Source organism: Lichenostomus cassidix, chromosome 15 (genome assembly GCF_008360975.1).
Source record: "Lichenostomus cassidix isolate B80296 chromosome 15, HeHo_3.0, whole genome shotgun sequence".
Classification (NCBI taxonomy): Eukaryota; Metazoa; Chordata; class Aves; order Passeriformes; family Meliphagidae; genus Lichenostomus; species Lichenostomus cassidix.
This window is the reverse complement of record NC_139496.1, coordinates 3,033,419-3,056,443: the sequence shown is the minus strand read 5'-3', so window position 1 is coordinate 3,056,443 and position 23,025 is coordinate 3,033,419. Positions and strand designations below refer to the sequence as shown.

At 50.4% G+C, this 23,025-nt stretch overlaps 2 protein-coding genes and 1 long non-coding RNA gene across 4 annotated transcripts; 1 reads left to right on the top strand and 2 right to left on the bottom strand.

The window, feature by feature from the left end:
- The first annotated feature begins 63 nt into the window (after nt 1–63).
- Nucleotides 64–20,996, top strand: LOC146430157 (uncharacterized). The gene is made up of 3 exons (XR_014855276.1): nt 64–319; nt 20,122–20,698; nt 20,730–20,996. It is a non-coding gene; the product is annotated as an uncharacterized LOC146430157 (long non-coding RNA).
- Nucleotides 1,311–18,739, bottom strand: CFAP251 (cilia and flagella associated protein 251). 2 transcript variants are annotated; one of them, XM_085075507.1, is made up of 23 exons: nt 18,651–18,739; nt 17,932–18,082; nt 17,681–17,756; nt 17,421–17,527; nt 17,137–17,277; nt 16,863–16,972; nt 16,294–16,402; nt 15,783–15,863; nt 15,356–15,433; nt 14,833–14,877; nt 14,416–14,633; nt 13,727–13,900; nt 11,579–11,826; nt 11,336–11,484; nt 10,344–10,520; nt 9,893–10,077; nt 9,273–9,387; nt 8,928–9,091; nt 6,583–6,673; nt 6,237–6,380; nt 4,076–4,304; nt 2,819–2,920; nt 1,311–1,942 (listed from the first exon to the last, which is right to left on the bottom strand). In XM_085075507.1, the coding sequence occupies exons 2-23, from the start codon at nt 17,980–17,982 to the stop codon at nt 1,791–1,793; spliced, it is 2,946 nt and encodes a 981-aa protein (XP_084931633.1). In that variant the 5' UTR covers nt 17,983–18,082; nt 18,651–18,739; the 3' UTR covers nt 1,311–1,790. The 2 variants fall into 2 exon arrangements, with proteins under 2 accessions (XP_084931633.1, XP_084931632.1); XM_085075506.1 differs by having other exon boundaries at nt 17,932–18,155; nt 18,651–18,689.
- Nucleotides 19,128–22,870, bottom strand: PSMD9 (proteasome 26S subunit, non-ATPase 9). The gene is made up of 6 exons (XM_085075512.1): nt 22,708–22,870; nt 22,531–22,633; nt 21,557–21,750; nt 20,993–21,094; nt 20,384–20,472; nt 19,128–20,077 (listed from the first exon to the last, which is right to left on the bottom strand). The coding sequence occupies exons 1-6, from the start codon at nt 22,819–22,821 to the stop codon at nt 20,050–20,052; spliced, it is 630 nt and encodes a 209-aa protein (XP_084931638.1). The 5' UTR covers nt 22,822–22,870; the 3' UTR covers nt 19,128–20,049.
- Between the last annotated feature and the right edge of the window lie 155 nt (nt 22,871–23,025).

The window sequence follows — 23,025 nt, the reverse complement described above, 5'->3', positions numbered from 1 at the left end:
GGGGCCGCGCTCCGCGCACGCGCGGGGAGGGGAGGGGCGGCCGCCGTGAGGGGACGGCGGGTGGCGGGAAGCGGGGCCGGGGCGTGAGGGGGTGCGCGGGGGAGCGGAGCTCCGTGCGGCTGAGGGGACACCGCGGGGACACCGCGGGGACAGCGAGCCGCCCCCGGCGGAGGAGGAGGCGGGCGGGAAGGAGCCCGCGCGGGGGAGAGTCCTGAGGGCTTGCAGGATTCCCGGCGCTGTTTTTCCCCCACCGTGTTCGCTGGAGCGAGCATAAGTCCTCAAGTCAACGTTCTTTTCCCACCTCCGCCGTGCTCAGGCCGTAAGTTACCCCACAGTTAAAAAGTTTAAAAAGCTCCTAAAGGGTGATTAGAGCTGCCCAGGGAGGTGGTGTAATCACGGAGCCTGGAGGTGTTTAGGGAAAGGCTGGATGTGGCACTTGGTGCCATGGTTGAGGTGACAAGCTGGTGACTGGCCAAGGGTTGGACTCGATGGTCTGAGGGATCTTTTCCAACCAAACTGATTCTCGTGATTCTGTGATAAACCAACGCAGCGTAGCAGCATCAAGGGCACGATTACATTTTACCACAAAGCACAATCCAGTCCTAAAATCCAGGAGTTTTAAAACCCTCAAAGCACTTTACAGAGAGATAATACCTATTTTTGTGCAGGGCAGTGACAGACACCCATCCCACCCTTGAACTGTGACAAACCTTGAACACGGGGATGGGTGATGTAGTCCCCTGGTTAACAGGAAGCATAAATCCATAATTAGCAGATTTTGACTTTTTTTCCAGTGGTTATAAAGTTTCTCAGCTGTTTTAAATAATTCCAGTAATATCCATGGAACCGGGCTGCTTTTGAGCAGTGGAGGCTCAGCTCTGACAGAGATCTATGAAAGTACACGAACATAAAGTTTAAATGAGTTACATGGGAGGTGATGCTCTGCAGGAAATCTGTCACAGACCTGCGAGCTCTGGTGTGGTACTGCTGGACTCCTTCATTAACTTCTCCCTAATGCACACCTTGCTGCTCGTGCTAATTGTACAATCACAGATGCTCTGAGTACACAGCAGCGATCTCTGTTTAAAAAACATTGCTTCTGAAAGGAACACTTCTTAAGGGCCTACATTATTATTCAAATTGATGCCGAGGATGATGTAAAGAAGGAAGCTGTTCAACAGCACTTCACTGATCTTTCTACAGCAACTTGTATCAGTCTCATTATGCTGTTTATACACACACAGTGCGATGCCGTCCCATTGGTATTACACTGCTAATTGGAATTACTACTTTCAGAAAGAAAAAGTCAGTTTAAAGGCCAAAAGAGAAACGTGGTTTTAATGTATACCACAGCATTTCTTTCTTTACCGAGGGCCATTTGATTTATAATTACAAATCCATTCTAACTTGTCAAAGCATTTATCAGTGTATTTAATCAATACGATACTCTTACATTGCTCTTTTAGCTGCCAGGTTTCACAAATGAATAGCGTCTGAACATAATGAAAATAGACTGCATCTGGCATAAACCCACCTGAAATGACTTCTATCTAGGAAGGTTCCAGCCAAGGATGGTGTGACCCCCTGCTTCATTCTTTCCAGACAGTGTTTCCCTACATAGGTGTGAAATTACAGGTCTGTGGCATGTGCCAAACTGGGGACTTGTTCTAGAGTTTGACTGAAATACAACTATGTGACCTTTACTTTGTAATAAACACAAGCCATAAATTTTGAAGATATTTGAGGAGAGGATCCTGGAAGGTAGGAACAAACAGAAAATCTTGTGGTAGCTATGATTCCAAGCCTTTGTAGATCAAAGATTCTTCTCTTTCCTTCTGTTCTTTTTTTTCTGGTTCAGCAATAGGTAAGCCAAGAATGTTTGCAACAAATATCTCTGCTGTGATTTCTGCTGGAATTTTTTCTTCAATCAAAGCTGCTGCACCTGGAGAGCAGTAATAACAACACAAAATACACAGAAGCAATGTAAAAATGGCTTTCCAGTAAAATTTATAAGCAGCAATAAGTGAATGGAATGTTTTTAAAGATGTACGAAGGGATCATGACAAAGGGATTGTTTACTAGCTTGATACTTTATTTGTTTATATCAGGGATTAAACCTGTTAAATCTGTGTGTCTCACCTCGCAGCAGGTCCCTGCCTCAGAGGAGTCATGGGACAACTTTTACTCTTGGTCAATTTGATGTGATTTAGGATCCTGAGGGATCCAGAGATTTCCAAGTTGCTTTGCAGCACCAGGCAGTTCCCTTCGGGAGCAGCACCTTCACTGCATACAGCCCATTGCCAGTGACCCTAAACAGATGCTGTTCCAAACTGGTGGGGACTGGGATGTGAATTGTACAAAAATGCAGTTCCAATTACAATGGGCAATTAAATACAGCCACTTGGCTGAAATCAATGCTATAATTTGCTGTTCCAGACTGGTGCAGACTGGGACATAAATTGCAGACAAATGCGGTCGTTACCAACAGCTCTGTTACAATGGGCACTGCGGCCTGGGTAAAACTAGCACTGGGATTTCCCTGTGTGTTTCTAATTTCAGTTCCAGCCAGCAGATAAACAGCAATGGAATCTTGTCAGGTCCCAGTTATAGTTCATTGTCCATTTATTTTTAGCTACACCCTTGCAATTGCTGCGTGGATGAAGGACAGTCTGTAGCTCTGTGACTATTTTTGCAATCCCATCTGAGCAGTTTTGACAGCTCCTAGCCTAACAGGGTAAATGGGTTTGAAATTTTAATTATTCCATTTGGGAATTTAAACAGTCCTGCTTCTGTGCTGTGTGGAATGCTTATCCTGTACCTGTAGGATCCCAGGTGTCTGGTTCAGATTCTCCTTCCCTGGGTCTTGTGCCCAGCAGGGTGGTCAGACACTTGGCCAGCTCGTCCTCTGTCATCTTCTCCCCTGTACACAACAGAGCAACACCAGCCTGTGGGTTATGGGGTCAAGAGCACAAAAATTTAAAAGCAAATAAAATTAAAACAGTGCATGAACTAAAGAGGACAGTTCAAAAAAGGATCCAGCTTCTCTGAGACAGAGATACACACATTGCCAATCAAAACATGTGATGCCAACACAGGAAAATGTTGATGCTAAGGAAAATTGTTCTTCCCTATAGCATTTTGGGAAAAAATGTCATTCAAAGGGAGAGATTCTGATGCAAACAGCTCTTTAAGCTACATTGCAGTTGCAGGGGCTTGAGCTTCTATTCCCACTGGAGAATTCCTGGTACACACCATGCCCAGGTAGCCATTTTCACACAGAGGAGAAGGAGGAAGGTGGAGAAAAGTCTTGATTTAGTATCTTGAAATAACATGGACATAGCACTTGTTCCCAGTTAGTGGTTGGCTCATGCCCTGGAGCATGAGGTTATAGATCTGTTATGAAACTGTTCTATCTGATGTACCTATTTATGGATGTTCACACCATCCGTATAAATAGCTAACCTTTCTCACACTGGTTGAATCCTTGGTTTCCAAGGATCATTGTGGCAAGGAGTCTTGCCAGGTGATGCATTGAGTAAACCAGCATTTCCTTTTACCTGTTTTAATGCTCAGCTGCACTTTTACACCAGAAGTAAGACAACAGAAGTTTGTTATTAACACTCTATGGCTCTGGCCACAAGCATATTAACACACACATTTATGGTGTTCTCCCTGATTCAGCTCAACTAAACCATCCCATTCTTTCAGTCCTTTACACAGATTCAGCCCAGGACTGATCAATTTCATCCCCCTCCTTTCTTGACTCCCTTTTACTTTTCCAGAGCCTGTCCACATAAGGGCACCCTGGGATAAGGATACATTTTGCCAAGATCCATACTTATCATTTAACAGCCAAGATACCTCAGGGCAGCAGAGATTTCCAAAGCAGTAAAAGAAGCACAGTTGGGACAAGACATATGATTATTCAATTTAAAATCTTAAGGCGGGTGGCTCTTCATGCCTACCGTGGTTACCAGGCTATCATTCCAGAATAATTTTTCTGCAGTGAAAAAGTTCTGAAATTGCAGGCAGAACTAGCTAGCGTAAAGCTGATATTAGAAACAAAATAGCTCACCTTTGCACTGAAGCAGTGACAGGAAGTCTCCTCTGTCAATAACTTTGTCTCCCTCCTCATTATCATAACCAAGAACCTGAAATGCTCGTTGTATGGTTTGCATTGACAAGCCAAGTGCAGGTCGATGATTTATATAAAGTTTGATAAAATCCCCTAAACTGATTTCTGTCACAAGTTCTCCAGTATCTGCATACTTGCTGAATTTTACTTCATTTATCATTTCTTCAATCTAAAGATTAAGACAAGGCAGATGGTTACGTTTTATTTTGAAGAGCATTGGGCCAGTTTCTGATCCCATGAATGCCAGCCTCCCCTAACCACGGATGTGTTGGTACCACAGGTGCCATGACCACATCCCAGAAGGAAGCTGCACTCAGCAGCAGAGGGTGGGCATGGCCAACAGTCACACACCTGCTGACATGACAATAATTAGTAAATTCGGGGGTTGCACAGTCATTTTGGATTTCCTCTCTCGTGACAGGCACTCAGTGACCTGCAGCTGTTACCGGCACCTTTGGCACAGCTGTGTCTGCTCTGGGGCAGTGGGCAGGCAAACCACAAACCAGTAAACACACCATCCTTGCTCTGGGAGCACACACATGACGGTCCAGACAGAACCAGGCTGTACACCCTGGCTGGCATAAGAAATTTTATCTGCCCCTGCTCTGACCCGTGTCTGGGGTCTGCCTCTGCACAAGCCAAATCCAAAATGCATTCTGTGGGGCTGACAGCCTGCACTGCTGGATCCCTCACTCTCCTTTTGGACAGTCAAGCACTGGCTGTGCTGGATACCAGTGGCTGTCCTGAAGTCTGGTGCTGTGAGTCAGCCCAGTTGGCAGCTGTGCAGATGTGTGTCCAAAAGGCAGCATCTGCTCCATGCCTTCATTGTACTCGCAGCCCCTTCGGAGATACACGGGCAGCAGAGAGACACTGGGAGAATTCCCCGTGCCAACACGTACCAAGCCTGCTGCTCCCCAGGAAGGGAAGATGATGCAAGATCTCCCTGGGGAGGACTTTGCATTCAGCTTTGGGCCTTTGTCCTTGTGTCACAAGTTTTTCCACTGAATGAAGCCCAGGGAAGAGGGAAATCTCAGCCTTATATTTTTTCTGTGATGAATGTCACACCAAGCAGGAAAAGTCCTTTTCACTCGGCTCTGGCTGATCCAGGATTAGGTTTTATATCAACCCCACTGAACTACAAAAGAAAAAGACCAATTCCCAAAAGCCTTGCTAGTCAGCCCAAGCTGTCTTTTCTCCCTCCTGCCTTTCTTTTATTAAAACACTCTAGAGAGAGATGAACCTTCTTTCTGGATTCATTACTGTCCTACTGATTATAGGTTGCCTGGTTTCACAACAGCTCAGCACCTCCGTTTCCATGCCTGAAATGCTTTTTATATTTTAATTTGGGGAAGTGTGGGGCATTATCAGTTATTCTTCCAGAGACATTTCCCAAGGGAATATGTTCTCTGTGTCCCCAAGAGGCAAAGATGTAATAACCCAAGGAAAAATCTAACACAGTATGAAGAGGTAGCACCTCAACTTGACACCAGGGCAAAGCAGCCCCAGCTCAGTTTGCGGAGTTGGTGGGGTTCCTGTGCCACGGCAGAGATGAACAGAACCTCCCCCACGGAAAGACTGAGGGAGTACAGTGATGCACAGCTTCCCTTGGGAGAACCCCTCGTGCAGTGTCAGGCTAGAGCTGGTGCATAGAGGCTGTTATTCAAATCTCCTTGCTTCAGATTCAGTCATGCCAGGTTACACATTACAAATGAGGTTTGTATACAGTGCAAGCTGCCTTGGAGAAACAGCCACACAAAGGGCAAGAAGCAGCACTCTTATTAAATCAGTTCCCTCTGCTGTAAAATTTTGACCCTGAAGTTGCCTTGCTGAACAGCTCTGAGCTGTCGGGTTCCAGGTTTGCTCAGCCTTCCCCTGCAGTTGCCCAACTTGCTAGCAAGGAAACTTTTTGAGGAATTTGCTGCCAAATTCTGACCACTACTATATTGATGCAGACCAGATAAAATACGTTGAAAGCCAAGAAATATATCCCAGAGCCACGCAGCACAGCAACGGTCAGAATCTGGTCCTTGGAACACTTGGGAAGTGCAATCATTCTTGCTATTTCTTCTTTTAATAACAACAATAAAAACAGCTGACCAACCTCTTCCTCTGATGGATAAAATCCTATTGCTCTCATCACAGAAGGAATTTCCTCCAAGGGAATATGTGTTGACACCTGTTTGTTCTCCAGTGTATCGAAACCTTGGCTGTGCAGCTGTACATAGTAAAAATAGTTCTCCAGTTCCTGCCAGGGATTCAAACAAACACTGCAAATTTCAGTTACCAACAGGCGCAGAAGATAAGGCTTCTTTTAGGGTTTACTAACAGGCATGTCAATGAGATTGCTGTTAAAGGCGAGCTGGACAAAACATAAAGAAATGTCAGGCTTGTATAAATTAAACTCCAACCAGATGTGGCCAGACAGCATTCACGGTGAGCATAATTACCCTGAAGAATTCGCCTTCTGTGCCGCCATCCAGGAGACTGTAGAATGGGATCAAGTCCTCCCCACCCAGGAAAACAGCAGCATCCAAGGCACTGGCAGAAGTGGAGAGAAAAGAAGGCACAGGAAGGGTTCATGTGAGGAGAGCTTTCATGGCTCCCTTTCTAGTCGTTGTTCACAGACACTTTCAATAAATAAAATCCCTGGGTCTCAGAATTCAAGAAAGAAAAGCACTGCCTTGAACCCTGTGCTATTTTATCTTCAGCTGCACTTCTACAGCATATTTCATACCCAGGTTTTACATACAATAGCACAGTGTGGGAATTAATTATTACTGAATGGTCCTCTTGTTTAGTGGAATGAGTACAGGGCTGGGAGCCAGGAGCTTTTCCATGGACTTGAACTTGGTGTCTGGCATTTGGCTTTTCTGCTTCCTTATAGAGACATTGAGGGAGATGAATTAGCTAGATCAGCATTTTGAACATGCAGAGAAAGCTGGGGCTTGGTGTTTGCAATAAACCACACAAACCTAAGCTCCCTGTTCCTTGATCTAACACATTTTTCCCCAATAACTCAGCGCAATCCATTACCCGACTTCCTCCACCGTGGCGGGTGATGGAGTCGCAGGTGCAGTTTGCATTAAACTGAAAGCGCCTGAGTAGCCACCTCTTTGTTTCAATTTCATAGGCAGTTGGAGCCAAAAGAATCCCTTTGGCTTGTGCAGATGTAAAAAGAAACCAAGCCTGGAAGTGCAATCATGGCATAGCACTGCCACATAATACCCCACGCCTGGCAGCAAGGCTGCAGCTTTCACACACACCTCTGTAGAGCTGCTTCCACTGGGGTTTTTTTGCAAGCTTCATGCTTTTTTCATAATTAAGTTATTTGGGTATTAAACACAGTGGAGATGCACAAGATGCCAGAAGCAGCAATAAAATGATAATTAGCTCATCAAGAACTTCGCTCCAAAAACAAATTACATAGAAATTCAATGTTGCCTGGACTCTGGCCAACCATTATAAAGAAGGATCATTTATATTCTATTGCCTTCCTTAAAATGTCGCTTATCCTGACCCCCGACTGTTTAAGCCACACAAAGTGGAAAAGAAAATAAATAAACCCATTGCTTTTCCACCCAGGTTTCCTTTGTTCTGGCACATGAAGGTGAGCTGGCTTGGCACCTCTTGGGCTTTCCTCAGAGTGAATGGTGCCTGGAAGAAAGTGTTCCATGCAGGACCAGCACATGTCTTAACCACAAAGCCTTGGTCCTAGGAAGGAAAGGGGCAGTGGTGTTTCATAGGTGTACACCAAAAGGCAAACATAGGAGCAAGGGCTAAAAGCCAGCTCCCATGGAGTTATTTCCCAGAAACCAGGATGTGTGCTCTGTGCTAAGAGGGTGTTGTTCAGGATTTAACAAACAAAACAGCACAGACAGAGGGAGACCATGCCACACTATCCTAACTGTCATGGACTGAGCTCCCTTCCCAGCCCCTGGAGTGTGAAGTGATTCCGTGCTGGCCTGGCAGTTTTCATGCCATTTACAGCTGCCTTGCTCACTTTCTATGTATAAATGTGTCTACTGGGCACCTGCAGCTGTGAGGGAAGAGCCTCTGCCCCACACATGTATTCCAACAAGGAGCTTTGGTCATAGATGTGCAAAAACCCCAAAATATCTATCCTGCCCTTGCTGTGTTACCCTCCTGCCATGTGGGAGCACGTCTGGCACCAATGGCCAAGGGAGCTGGCAGAGGAAAACCTGCAGAGGAACTGTAAGGAACCTGACAGGATTCATCACTGATGCTCTGGGCCAGAGCCTGGAGATCCTCGTTTGTTAAAGTAGCCTCCACTCTTCCAGCCACCCCATTTATTGCAGCCCATTTATTCATGTAAGCAAAGCTTTATAGGATTAAGGTGGCTTGTCCTAAATCCAGTCTTCAATGCAGGGGGGATTTCCCAGCAAATTCCTATCCCATTTGGAAAGCAGACACTTTTGTATCAGCAGCTGCCCCGTGTGCTCCTGCAGCCAGTGCTGCTCCTCTGGTCCCTGCCTAACCCTGACAATCTCTTGTCACACTGGCCAGACCCTCACAAGGACTACAAAATCCTCTGCCCACCTTCTTACCATTGGGACACCATTTCCACCGTACATATTTGAGTATTTTATAGGCACCCTGTGAGGTTTGCTGGCTTAATCCCTCCCACATCACAGAGATGGGAATAAAACCTCCCCAAAAATGTGTCCCTCCTGTTTCAGCTGCCACCCCACATTGGGCTTGGGGCCCAATGGGTTGACCAAGGAGCTGTGGAAAGTGGTAACAAGATTCCTTTCCCCTTCCTGCCATAACTCACATTAGGTTGATCTTCCATTGCATAAAAGTGCGGTCAACCCCCCCGGCTGTAAAGATGTAACGCCCGTCATGGGAGATGGCAAACTCAGAGACACCATCCGGGTGGCAAATGAAGGCTGAGGACTTGTGGGGGTTGCCGTCGACAGGCAGACTCTGCAAGCCCACCTGTAAGGGAAAATGGAGCCTGGGAAGGCTGGGGGTCTCACTGGGGCAGTGCCACATCCTCTTCCCCAGCTCACTCAGCTCTCAGGCAGGACCAGCCTACACATGGTTTAATCTCCAAGGAAATTCCCAAGGGACCACCAGCTCTGCAAGTGGGGGCTCTTGTACAGCTGGGGCTCCATACCTTGTCCTTTGTAATGAACACCAGGTAGTATTGCTGGGGGTCTGCAGAGCTTGTCCTAGGGAGGACTTGTATCTTCTGCAAGGGGGACCCATAGGTTGGTCCCCAAAGAGTTTTTCTAAAGGCAAACAACAAGTTTATCCACTCTAGGTCACACAAAACATTTTTCCCTTCTGAACAGCTGTTGTGTGGAAGGATGGGTAGATATGGGAGGTGTACAGAGGCTTTGTGCTATTGGCTGAGAGAACAGGAGAGGACAGGGTCTCTGGCTAAAAGGGACTACACTGGGGCTCAGAAATTAGTTTAGTGCTCAGGGATTATTATGCTTTGCTCATGTGAACTCTGGTGTTTTTATCTGATGTCTGACTGCTGCATCTCAAGTCCAACATGCTGAGCAGAGCAAGATCCACCTGCAACCACAACCTTACTAAATGACACATTAGTGAACAGCAGAGTGGGCATGAGGATGGAGTGGCCTGAGGGCTCTAGAGCCATCCCAAGATCTGCATCACAGATGAACAATCACATGCTCATAGGTGGGAGTATGGAGATCATTAGACCAGGGAGAACACAGAGTTAGGAGGAGGCTGCCAGGCAATGGCAGGCTTGAATCAATCCTCTACCTGCACACTTTGGTTGTTGTGTTGTACAGCTTCATTTTGTAGCAGTTGTTGGCAGTGAGGAAGAAGGACTCGGTGCTGAGCTGTGGGTGCCAGGACAAGCACAGGGGTACTGCATCCTGCTCTAGCCTGTTCCTCTGTGTGACCACCAAGTGGTCCTTGATGCTGCTCTTCAGGTCATATTCAACCTGGAGGGAATACAAGGAAACACAGCAACTCCCTTGAGGTCTGCCAGCACCCTGGACCTTGTGGATTCACTGGATTTGCATCCCCTGGAGAAGCCACAATAGGAGAGCCTCAGCCCTGAGACCAGGCTGAGAAACAACCCCCAGCAATGGAGCTGGTGGGGAGAGGGTTGGGAGCCATGGAACCAAATATCCTTTGATGCCCTTGCCCAGCCCCACCCATTTAACCACAAATCTTCACTGTCCTTTAAACTTTTGCATCAACCCACCAGCTGCCGGTCCTCCCCGAGGCTCAGGAGCCTGGGCTCGTTGCTGTCTGACTGGACCCCAAAGAGGATGCTCCGGATGGGTTTGTAGTGGGACTCCAGCCCTGCCAGGTGTTCCCAGCTTCTGCTCCCATTCTGCAGAACTCTACTCTTGTAAACAGTCACTGAATATTTTTCATCCTGGAGTAACAGCACAAAGGTCAATGAGCCACAGTCCCCACACATATTCCCTGGCTGGCAGTGGGTTACTTGGTGTGTCCCCTCAAGGCTCAGCCTGGCCCTTACAGTTCTGGAGACCCACCAGGATGTTTAGTCACAGCCAGGATAAAGCACTGGGCGTGACAGATTTGGGCAGCTGCTCTCAAGAGCAGCACCACAGAAATCCTCAAGCTGGCTGGAGCATCTGAGCCATTCCCTGCCATGCTCATGTAGAAAAAGGCAGTAAACCAAGTTCTGTGATTTCCCAGAAATCATAAGGAAGATGCTTCCTGGCACACGTGCAGGAAAGGGAAATCTTTTTCCTTGTACAGATCATCACCAGTTGCTACAACCTCTGAGCCAAACTGCTCCAACGCTGCCTCAACACTTCTATATCGAGACCTGGGATTGAGGGAGCAGCCCTCTCACAGAGCACCAGCCAGGAGGAAATCCCTGCTCCAGCCTCTTCTACAGATGGATGCAGAGCTAAGACTTGTCACTAAAGTTAGGGACGGGACTCTGCCAGCAGCGGGTCTGTGGAGCCGCTGTGACTGGTGACGTTTTTACAGAATGACTCTTCAAGCCAGGAAAAGCATTTCGGAGTCAGGAAGCCCCAGGGGAGGAACAGCCCTTTGCCCTGCTCACTCTGCATTTCAGAGTCACCAAGCCCCAGGGGAGGGACAGCCCTCTGCTCTGCTCACTCTGTGCCTCCCAACATAGCCAGCAATTCCCAGTCCCTCCAAAAGCTGCACCACGAGCAGCGCACGTAAATCACCAAGCGGAAAAAACAAGCTTACAGCAGTTGCGAGGTACTTGGAATCGTGAGAGAAGCTGATGTGAGTCACGGGACCTTGCGAGAACTGGAATTTGTCACAGATGGACTGAAGGGAAATTGCATCAAGGATGTAAACGCTTCCATCAGTAAAACCAGCAGCCAGAGAATAACCTGGAGAGCAGACCAGAAAAAACTCTCACAACACCATCACGCTTCCCAGGAAGGCCAGTGCTTGGCACATGGGGAAGTCATAGGGCTGGGATACCTTCAGGATCATAGGATAAGCACTGGATGCCGGCCTCAGTGAATATCCTGCTAACGAGGTACTTGGTCTCCTTGTAGTCCCACACCTTCAGCAGCCCACAGTGACTCCCTGCAGCCACATATGGCTCCTTTGGGTGACAGGCGATGGCAGGCACAGCTTTCTTTGCCTCTTTTGTGATTCTTTCTAAGATTGTGTTGTCAGTTGCAACATGGAACATGTTTGCATCAGAGGTTGAAAGGATGAAGTTCCTGTTTAGTGTGAGAGAAACAGAATTTGATGAATCTGACTAACTGGCTCATGTCCCTCCAAACCATAGTACCCATCAGTCTCCTTTTGGCAGGTTAGTTGGACAATCTTTTATATTTCATGATATGCAATATGCAAACACTCCTTGACCTGGAAGGCAAGTGGCACTTTGTATTCATGACCTGGGAAATGGCCCTGGGAAGACATTGGAGCCAGTTCCATTTTCTACTTGGCTGGGCAAGCCAGAAGATGAATGACATCTGGGGAGCTCCTGCCATTTGCAAGTCACTGGTGCGTGAGATGGACAAATGAGCAATTGAAGATACTCTGAATGGTCTTTTCACTTGTCTCCATGCCACCACTGTCAGTGGCTCCACGTTGACCATGCTGCCATGGCCAAGGGCAGAGGGCAGTTTCAGCCCCTGTCTGCTCACTCGGCCACGCTGACCAGCACAGCGCAGAGGTCTTACCATGTGACTGGTTATGTGTGAAGCAGACAGCTGGATAATTATTCACATTACAGCACAAACATGTATACTTTCAGTCTGCCTGAGGACTGAGAGTCTGGATTTTGTAAGAAGGGCAACAGAGGATAACACAGAAATCCCAGACTGGTTTGGGTAGGAAGGGACCTTAAAGATCATTTTGTTTCAACACTTTCCACTAGACCAAGTTACTCCAAGCCCTGTCCAACCTGGTCTTGAGCAATTGCAGGGATGGGGCATCCAGAGCTTTTCTGTGCAACCTGTGCCAGGATGTCACCACCCTCACAGTGAGGAATTTCTTCCTATATCACATCTAACCCTGCCCTCTGTCAATTTTAAGCCATTCTATTGTCCTGTCACTCCATACCCTTGTCCAAAGTCCCTCTCCAGCTGTTTCAGAGCCCTTGAGGCACTGGAAGGTGCCATAAGGTCTCCTTGGAGCCTTCTCCAGGCTGAGTCTAGGAGCTGCACAGACAGACATGGCTGCCTGAGCAGGGAAGCACAGCCTCTTTGCCAGCTGTTCCATCACAGCCATCAGTTTATGCACATGTGGCCCAGGCACTGATGGACTCTGCACCTCTTGCATGCCTTAGCTGGGCTCTTCAGCCATTCCTAATCCCACCAGTCTCTGGGAGTTCAGGTATTCCCTTTGGTTTTCTGCCTTTTGTGCTGCCCAGAACAGCTGCAAGTGGCAGGAGCTGCAGCAGTAACCAAGGAAGAAGGATGAGACAACAGAGACCAACAGGGAAACCAAACCACCCCCCTGGGCACTGCTCCAGGCTGGAGAAGAATCTGTCCCACATGGTTCTTTGGAAAACACGTGTGGCTAAGCACAGACGTTGCCAGGAAAGCCTGAGCAGGAGTGACAGACATATGGTTTGCAGGCTGGATGGAGCCACACAACAGCTTCATCTGGCCTGCAGACTCCCCATAAATCCTCAGGCAGGCTATACCACAGAGAGGGGCTGGTGACCAGTCGGTGTGGTACAACCCTGCGCTGGTGCCATGGCCCTGATTAGCTTGCCAAGCCATGATAAAATCCAACTGGATATAGCCATGCCTGGGAGGGGTTTAAGGAGGGGATTAAGGGGCCCAGTGAGAGCTGGAGGCTCAGCATTAGCACTGCCTGGTGCACTGGGTACGTGACAGAGAAGCTGATCATCACTGTGCCTGCACTAACGCTGTGTCTGCACCTAGACATCACCTTGAGCTCAGAATTTGGGATGTGCTGAAGCCCACCCACAGTCCCTCCCTGTCCTGCCCAGAAGCCTGGGCACAGGGTTGAAACCTGCTCCAGACCAGGCAGAAGCTCATGGAGCAGCTCTCACCACCTCCAAAGCTTTCATGGACCATCTTCCCAGCTTTCAGCTGCAAGATAAACACAGGAAAAGAGCTGTGTTTGTAAAGAGACACTCACCTGGTGAGGAAGGGCTGGCTGCTCTCTGGGGAGTCATTGGGAGGATCACGAAGGGTTGTGGAGAAGGAGATGGACTGGATGGGACCCACTTTCTCGTGGCTGTAGATGGCGAGGATCCGCAGCTGCCCGTCGTAGAATTTAACCTGCCCTTTCACATCACCTGTGACTACACAGCTGCAAGGAAGGGGAAGTTATTAACCACCACACTGACTGACAACTCCCAAATATTTCTCGGAGAGTATGCTTGGGCAGAAGCAAATCTCCTCCCCATTTGTCTGCACAAGCACATGAGCAGAGCCCTGCACAGATGTGCAGGAGAAAGCCAGGGCTCTACAGAAACCAGCGGCTCTGCTATGACCCTGCCGTGTCCCTACCGTGTCCCCAAGGCTGTCGCGGCGTTTGGTGGCTGTCTGCTCCCTCTGCCGGTAGCGACCAGGAGGCTGAGCCACTGTCTGAGCTACCCCAGCAGAACTGGCATCGCATCACCACGACTTTCCAACCTTATTTCCGCCCCCAGCAAAATCCATTGCAGGAAAATTACTCATAAAGCAGCACCTCTTTCCTGCATGAGTTTCCCTGGTCCTTTCATGCTGCCAAGTGACTTAAAACTCCAACATTATCTCTGCCACTCCTACCGATGAGGTACACGAGGACTATATCTACAGCTACTGAAAGGGCTGCCCTGTTACCTCTCCACCACCTGGAGCACGGTAAGACTCTCCTCCTGCATTGACACCACTTTGGAGACTGTTATTCCGTGAGGTTTGGCCGGCAGTTCCTCAGGGAGAGTGCGGGGATTGTCCATGTCCCACAGCACCAGCTTCCCGGCCGAGGTGGCCGTCAGAGCTTGGGTGTTGTTAAAATGGAAAACCGACTGGCTGAACTGTCCCACCAGGCACTTGAAGGTCTGTGGAGACAGCAGCCAGCCTGTGTTTTCATCCCAGAGCTGGCTCTACCCTCCTCAAGCAGAAAGGTTTCTGCTTGATCCTCATGACATTCCCTCCCTGCCCCATGGCAGGACAAGAGACAAGAGCCCCAGGAGAAGAAGCTTGGAGAGAGAGGAGGAAAGCCAAAGAGGGTGACATGCTGTGCCCCCCTGTGCTCACCTGGTTGCTCAGGAATGGTGTTCCGTACTGCAAGCCAGAATCATCCTGGGGAAAGCAGAGAAAACATCCAGGACAATGATTTTGGAACAGAGCTCTGCAGCGCCAGCTTGTCCCCTCCCTACCATCTGGGCACTGCCCCCACACTGTGGTGACAAAGCAGGGCTCCTGGGGCAGAAAGGCTGCAAGATCTTCCAGAGGGCACAAAACATCCCCTCCTTCCACCTGCTTCTCTTCCAAAAGCTGCTGAATTACACAAGGTCCATGGGAAAGCAGGAGTGGGAGAGGTGAAGAACATCTCTGCCTCAGCTGGGATTGACCAGTGGGAGTGGAGGGAGGGCGAAACTCTGGCCAGGCCATTTTGGGATCCAGCAAGGGCAGGGAGCAGGGAAGGGTGATGGGGACGAGGGCAGGGACAGATCTGCAAAGCAAACTGTGACCCCAATTGTGGACAGACACCTAGCCCCAGAGCCCCCGCCACCTCCTTTCTGGCACCAGAAACACAAGTTCCCATGTCCCTACTTACCCACAGGTAAAATATCACCTGGGTTTTGCTGTTGCTGACAAACTCATGGGGATTCTGAGGGTTAAAAATTACATAATCCTGAAATTCAAAGGTGAGAGTCGCATTAGTGCCAAGCTGAGCAATGCTTTCTGCTTATTCTTCCATGCAAAACAACTGCTTTTATCCAAAACCACCTCACCAGCTGCACTGAACTGAAAAGAGAGGACACCCCTTGTCTGTCAGGCATCAGAGGAACAGGGATAACCCTCTGGGATGCTCTGCTACATCAGGATGCCCCAGAGATGGGGTGTGATCCTACCTTCCCTCCCCAGCTGGCATCTACCAGCAGCCCCGTGCTGGATGGGGGCATGGGGGTACCAGGGGGGAGCAGGTGGGGATGGAGCTGCCCAGTCCAGCCCAGTCTGCCCCCTCAGCCATGGTCATTCACCTGATACCCAAACTCAGGCCTCAGCTCTGTGCTGCACAGTGGTTTCTCTGTGGGCCAAGTCCACCTCCAAACACAAACTTTCTGGAAGAGAAGAAAAATCCAAGAAACACCTGTGGCTTTCTGGGAGGTTGGGGGCCAGGTGAAACCCATTCCCCACCCACTGCAGGGGATGGTGTGGCCTAAAAGACTGGAGCACAGTAAAACCCAGCATGGCCTAGCAGCAGAAAGCTTGATTTCAGGAAATAATGCTAGAAATTGCTTTGATGAAAGTGATGAAGTCAGAAGATTTTATCCCAAATGAAGATGCATTTTCTCAACTCTGCAGCATTCACTTTTATGAAACCAAAGTCTGTCTTCTAATGGCTCAGCAAAAACCAGCCATCACTCTCCAAACCTGCTCCCCCTCTCTCCTGCTCTCCCCATCTGAATTCCCACCTCTCCTGTGCTACACTGCAAATAACTTCCAGGTCTCTATCCTGGAAAGCTATGAAAGAGGAGATATTCTCTTCACCTGCACTGTGCCAGCACTAATGGTCACCAAATACTTCGCATCCTGGGAAATGTCAATGACACAGACCCCGTCCTCCGGATGACTCTCGAAGATGGTGCGCACAGGAACCCTATGGAGCAGAGACCTCGTGGGTGCTCCTGGCAGCACAGGGGGTTCAAGGCAGCCATTTGGCAAAATCTGTGTCACAACCCACCCACCTTGTTCTGTGTGGAAGGAGGGATGGAGGGAGGGAGGCTGCGAACACCATTGCTGCTGCAGGCTGATCCTCAGTGTCCCCTCCATCCCTTCCTTCCAAGTAAATGGTGCTGGGAAACATATCACCAGGGATCTTTTAAGAAGATCCTACAGCATGGAGATGTGATGTATTTAGTCTGGGGGAGCTCAGCCTCATCTCAGTGTCTCATGGGTGTGGGTGATACAATGAAGGTCTCAGTTTGGTTTTAGTTCCTTTGCTGCTTTTTAACCTGTCCCTGTGTTCTCCCATTTCACTCTCAGCTGAGGCTGGAGCCAGTCCTGAGTGATTTACTGCACATAGGGGGTTTCCAAAGAGGAGGCTCCTGGGAGCTTACCCGGAGTAGGAGTCCCACACAATGATGAGAGCATCTGGCCCTTGGTCAGCAGTCGCAACCCAGCGTTTGTCTTCACTCACACACAGGCAAGAGATGACATTCGTGTGGCCCTGGGGGAGGGAAGCAGCAAAGTGCCTTGGAGGCTGCAAACCTGGGGCTGTTCTGTCCATACATTTGGTATGGGCTGCTCCTGGTTGTAGGTGCCCCCTGAGCACATGGCACCAGAAAAAGATGGAGGGAGGGGGTTCAGGAGAAGCTCAGCTGTGTGCCAGACCTGCAGGTGGTACTGCTTGCTCCTCAGGATATCGTGGATGACCACTGTGTGGGAGGAGACGTACAGGAGCACCCGGTCCTCCCCGTCTATCAGGCTGTGCACAGCCAGGCTGCTGTTGTAGCCAAACACCCAGGACAAGTTCTGCAGGGAAGAGGCAGCTCCTGGCTCTCAGCAGCCAGGACAAAAAAGCCACACAAGGTCTGTGGTGTGATGGAAAAGAGCAGGGCAGGTGTGCCAGGTGCCATGTGGCACATCCCAGTGGCACTGTGCTCACTGGTACTCACAAGGGGGTGAAGGCTGCTCTCCCTCTTCTTCTGGAACAGCATCCCTGGTGTGGCTGCCCACACCAAGCTGGCAAAGCCTTTATGCAGTGTGTGCTTCTCCCTGTAGCCTGAGAGAGGGCTGGAAATGGCTCCCTTGGACTCAGTGCTGGGGGTGGTTCAGGGGGCCCAGAGCCCTCCAGGCATAATGTCCCAGCAGTGCCTTCCCCAGGGTGACCTGGCTCCCAGCCCAGGTGCTGGGCAGGGTGTCTGGGATCTCATACCTAAAGGAGATGATGGTGGACACAATGGTCCCTCCTCTGATGCTCCTTCCTTCTTCCTGGCAGCAGCAAGGAGATCCTTGAAAAGGGAGAGAGGTTATGGTAGATGCTGGTTCCTGGTCTGGTCTGGATGGGACTGCCCTGTGGCTACTGGGAATGAACCCCAGCACGTCTCACATCCCAGGGGCTCTGTTTCCATCAGGATCTGCCCCAGACCCTGTCTGAGGCAGGACTTCCCATGGCACAGCCCTCACCTCCTCAGGCTGCACATCCATCTCCTGAGCCGGCTGACTGTCCTGGGACATCTCCTTGGGCTCTCTCCTTAGTCCTGCTCTTCCCTCAGTGAGTCACTCCTGTGTAACTTCTCATGGACCATCCATCCACCTTCACCCTCCTTCCAGGGAGCTGGGGTGTGGAGAGGCTCTGAAATACTTCCCCACACACACCCTCCCAGCTCTGGCTGCACAACGACCTGGAACTGGGCACAGCAGGAGGAAAGGGCACCTGTGAAGCTGGGAACTGTGTCCCAGAGCCCCTTCTCGGCTCCAGTGACACTCCCACACTGAGCAGAAGCAAACCCAGTACAGCTGCGGTTATTCCAGCCGAGCGCCGGCTCCCTCCCTTGTCTGCCGCACACCGCGCCGGACATGGAAATTTCCCTTTGGATGGGGTTTTGTCCCAGTCCCTGTAAGCACAGAGCTGCTCCCGGGCGGCAGCTGGTTCATCTCCGGCTTCACGGGCCTGGATTTGAGCCAACACCTTGTGCACAGAAAACTTTAACGGAAGGGGAAAGAGGCCCTGGGAAACACCCTCCCTGGGCCCCGGCAGGCGAGACGGGAGCTCGGGAACGGCCGCGGTCGCACGGGTCTCACCGGGCTCACACCGAGCCGTTCCCAAGCCCCCTCCAGGCTTCGGTGCCTCCTACTGTGCCGAGACAACCCCCCGGAGACTCTCCCGGGGTCCCCCCGCTCACCGACACAGTGACCCCCGCGTCTCTTGTGCGACCGCCGTTCCCAGGCAACGGCCGCACCGGCAACACCGGCTGCGCCACCGACTGCACCGGGAAACGCCGGGAGAGAGCAGGGAACCCTCTTCATCCCCATCGGCTGCCGGTGAGAGGCAGCGCCGTCCCCACGGTCCCCAGCTCTCTGCCAGGATGGCACTTGCACAGCGGATCCACTCCCAGGAATCCCAAGCTCTTACTTGCACAGCGGATCCACTCCCAAGCTCTTACTTTACCCCTGCGGATAATCAGCTCCATGCGCTCCCAGCTGTTGACCTCAGCCTTGCGGTTGAGCTCAAATACTAATAATTTCTAAACTCGATTTGCTTTTCCTTCTGCCCAGAAAGAGCCTCACGCCCTGCTGGGAGCAGAAAGGTTTGTTATCAGCTCCCATTATCTCCCCGACCCAGAGAGGCTGCCCCAAATAATGACTTCTATGAGAACAGAGAGAGGCAATACTTGGTTTTATTGTTTTGGGAGAATATTTTGAAGTTCAACTAGAAATCAGCTTCACACAAACCAGTCATCCCCAGAATCCCCTCAAACAGTTTATGTGGTTTAGGAATGGTATTCCCCAATTTACTGTTCCCACTGAAAACACCCCAGACCACATGCCACTCACTCACTCCCCCCACTGCTCCTGCAGCAGGATGGAGAGAAGACTGGGAGGCAGAAAAAGGTAAACCCTGTCCTGGCTGGAACCAGGAAAACACCCCAAAACCAACTCCCACAAATAAACAAATTTTTTAAAAATTAAAAGAAAAAAGAGAGAGAAGCCAGATTAGGAGTGCTTTTATCATGACTACATGAACTACTAGAAATTATCCGAAGTAGAATGATAACCCCTACTCCTTACCTCATTGTCTTAAAATATCTGGGCATTCCAAAAATTCTTTCAGTATGTTCAGTGACTTTAAAAGTTGTGGCAATGTGGGGAAGATGGAAGTATCAAACTTGCATACCTCTTGCCTGTCATCTACTATGAAAGGCATCAAAAAGTGCTCTAGGACTTTTTAGCATATATTACATGATGTTTAGTGAGGAGTTTTAATGGGGAGAAAAAAGGAATGTTCTGTTATCACCAAATAAGAGCATTTCAAGCTCTTTGGAGCCTGTTTCAAGTGAGGTTTGGGTCTTTCTAGAGCCTTATTCTAAACTGATACAAGGTGGAAGAGATGAGAAGCCACATCTTGCAGCTCTGCACATTCTCCTGACAACCAGTGCAATTCTGAACTGCAGGCAGGCCCTGCTCTGCCAGAACCATTCAGGCACCAGAGGTCACAGCAACAACATGTAGGGAAGTTTTCAAACCAGATCAGAGTCCAGAAAGCAGGCACAAGCTTCAGCTTTATTGTTCTCCAAGCCATGGTCATCTTTGTAAGGGAATTATATTGCAGCTGAAAAAAAAAAGGTAGAATATTAAATTTCCTTTCTCAAACAGGTCCAGAAGATCTGACATGGGATGGATCAGACCCACCACAACCCTCCTCCACCAGACAAACCTGCCTGTCCCTGTGCTCACATTTCATGGAACTCAACTCCCTGTATCCCTGTGCAAAACCAACAGCCTCCAGCTCCCTGGTGGCCACCAGTGAGGTCTGTCACAGTGGACAGTGACACAGCCCAGGGTTGGGCCTGCCCAGGAAACATGCCCTGAGCTGGTAAAAGCTTCTTCCCTTCCAGCAAGTGAAACAGCAGCTCACCCCAGGAGGCCTTTCCCAGCCCAGCGCTTTGGAGTCAGTCCCACGTGCACCCTTCTGCCACCACGGATCACAGTCACACTCAGGGGTCTCTGAAAGAGAGGAAAAAATAAAAAATAAACCAAAATATTTCATATTTTCCATCACCAAGTAAACTCTCTTCTTCCTCCTTTTGCTGAAGCACCAGAAGAACATTAAGCCCAAGGAGCTGTTCTGCAGTGTCCATTCCCACTCCTGTGGCTATAACTGAAAGAAGAGAGTGTTTTGTGTGAAGTCATCTCCAGGATATCCCTCACTTCCACCACAAAGCACTTAATGGTTGTGGCAGCTTCTCTGGCCAGTCCACAAGGATGGCACAGCAGTGCTGCTGCAGGGAGTCCCCAGGGAGAACAACCAACATGATGCTCACAGCAAAGAGCACACACCTCTCAGCTCTTCCATTCATGAACAAATAGCTTGATGCTGTGAGAGAAAAGGGCTCCAACAGCACAGACTGAATTTGATGCTGTTTCTGACATGGAAATGATGATTCCAGACACCCAAGTTCCATAGAAAAAGCTGTGGCTAACAGAGACAGGCAAGAGAATGCAGTCACAGCAGAAGAGAGCTCACCCCCTCGCTGTGCTGCACCACCGTGGCGATGTTCTGCAGGTTCTGGAAGTTGTTTACATTGACAGATCCAAATTCCACAATCTCATCATCAACTTGAAGTCCCTGGATGGGGGTAGAAGAGAGATGAGCATCTGCGTTCTCCAAAGACAGGTAATATCACAGGTAATAACACAGGAGCATCACCCTTCACCCCGCCACATGGAAAGAGATTTGTTCTGACACTTCTCACACCTAGGGAAGTGAACATCACTACAGCCTCTCCATGTCCATAGGGAGAGGTAAGTGCTCATTCCTCTGTTCTGTTTAATGGGAAAAGAAATACTGAGGCTGGAATGGTCAGTGAGGTGTGGGAGCTGTGTGGTGCCACAATACAGCTCAGAGAACACCCATCTCATCCCTGCACAATGACCAGCCCATTCACAGGACATCCCAGCGTGACAAAAGAGAGGAGCTGACACCCTAATAAACCCCACAGCTTATTCCCACTCATTAACAAGAGACAGAGGAAGCCAAGAGCTGTCTGGCTCCAGACAAAGCCTTCCCCATGAGCTGTCCCCAACGTACCGAAACACTGGCAGGAGAGCCTGGGGTCACAGCATTCACTTTGGCAAAGGGCTGGGGCAGGCTCTGGTTCTGGCTCATGGCCTCGGCCAAGGCCTCTGCCTCATCCTTGGCGTGTTTCTCCTTCTCCCGGGCGTGCAGCTTGTGCAGAGCTTCCTCCACCTCCTTCATCAGGGCCTTGTGATCATTCTGCAAACCTGTGGGTGACAATATGAGCACAGAGAGCTGGAGAGGGCTCCCCCAAAGTGCTCTCAGCACCTGCTCCCCTCTGGAGCAGTGCAGAGCAGTGCCCTGGCTGTCTCTGATCTCAGCAAGAACTTCTGCTGGTCTATGTGCTGGGGCCTGGTGCCAGCCCGGCAGATGCTTATCAGTAAAAGTCAGACACAGAGAAAACCACCCTACGAATTTTGGTAAACATGCAAAGGCAGCAGGGCTGGGAGGCCCATGATCCCCTAGAACTCAGTGAGCAGCTCAAGTCTTCTTCCCATCAAGACACCTACTGTTCTGCATGAAGAAAAAAACCCATCCTGACAGTCAGTGCTCTGGGAAAGCCTGGGATGAAACAAATGCCAAGCTGTTTCCTACCCAAATTTTATTCTACAAACACCACAGAAGAGCTTTGTTGTATTTCACAGATCCCAAATGGCTCCACAGCAGCAACATGTGGACAAAAACATTTTACTGACTCAGCCCAGGCGGCAGCTCCGAGCACTGAGCGGAACCACTAGGTAACAAGCTCAGCACAGCCCTGGGCTCCGGTTTTGAGGAATTACAAAGAACGAGATAGGGATTTGAGAGAACCAAGCGGTGTCACCGCTGTTCCGCGGTGTCTGTCCCCGGGCAGAGGCCGGCAGCCACCCACCCCGAGCACAGGCCGGGTTTCCCGCACGCCCCGGTTTCGCTGGCTCATCCCGGGGAATGCGGGCCCGGCCCGGCCCCGGGAAAGGCCCCCCGCCCGCTTCCCGCTCCCCGCTCACAGATGATGTTGTGCCGGGCGGTGCGCACTTGGTACAGGTCGATGTCTGAGCGGGGAAAACCCTCGGCGTCCACCAGCGGCTCGTGCATCCCGACGCCCTTTTGCTGTGAAAGAAGAGACAGCGGTTGGGAGGAGGCCAGGCCCGCACGGCGCTCCCCGGCCCTGCCCGGGCACTGACCCCCTCCAGCAGCTCGTAGCAGGCCTTGATCTGCGCCTCGATCTCATCCTTGCGCCGCACCAGCTGCTGGACATCGCTGACGGTGACCGAGCTGCTCCCGCCGGGCTCCGCCATGGCCGCGGCCGGACGGGAGCCGGGAAGGGCGCGGGGCGGGGCCAGCGGTGACCACGCCCAGGAGTGTGGGAATGGGCGTGGTCACAACAGGGGGCTTGATGGACCTTGCCGAGGGTGACACCGGGGTGACACGGCGGTGGCGATAACGGGGCGGAACAGCGGCGTCAGTGCCACTGCGGCACGCTACTGTGGCAGCAGTGTCAC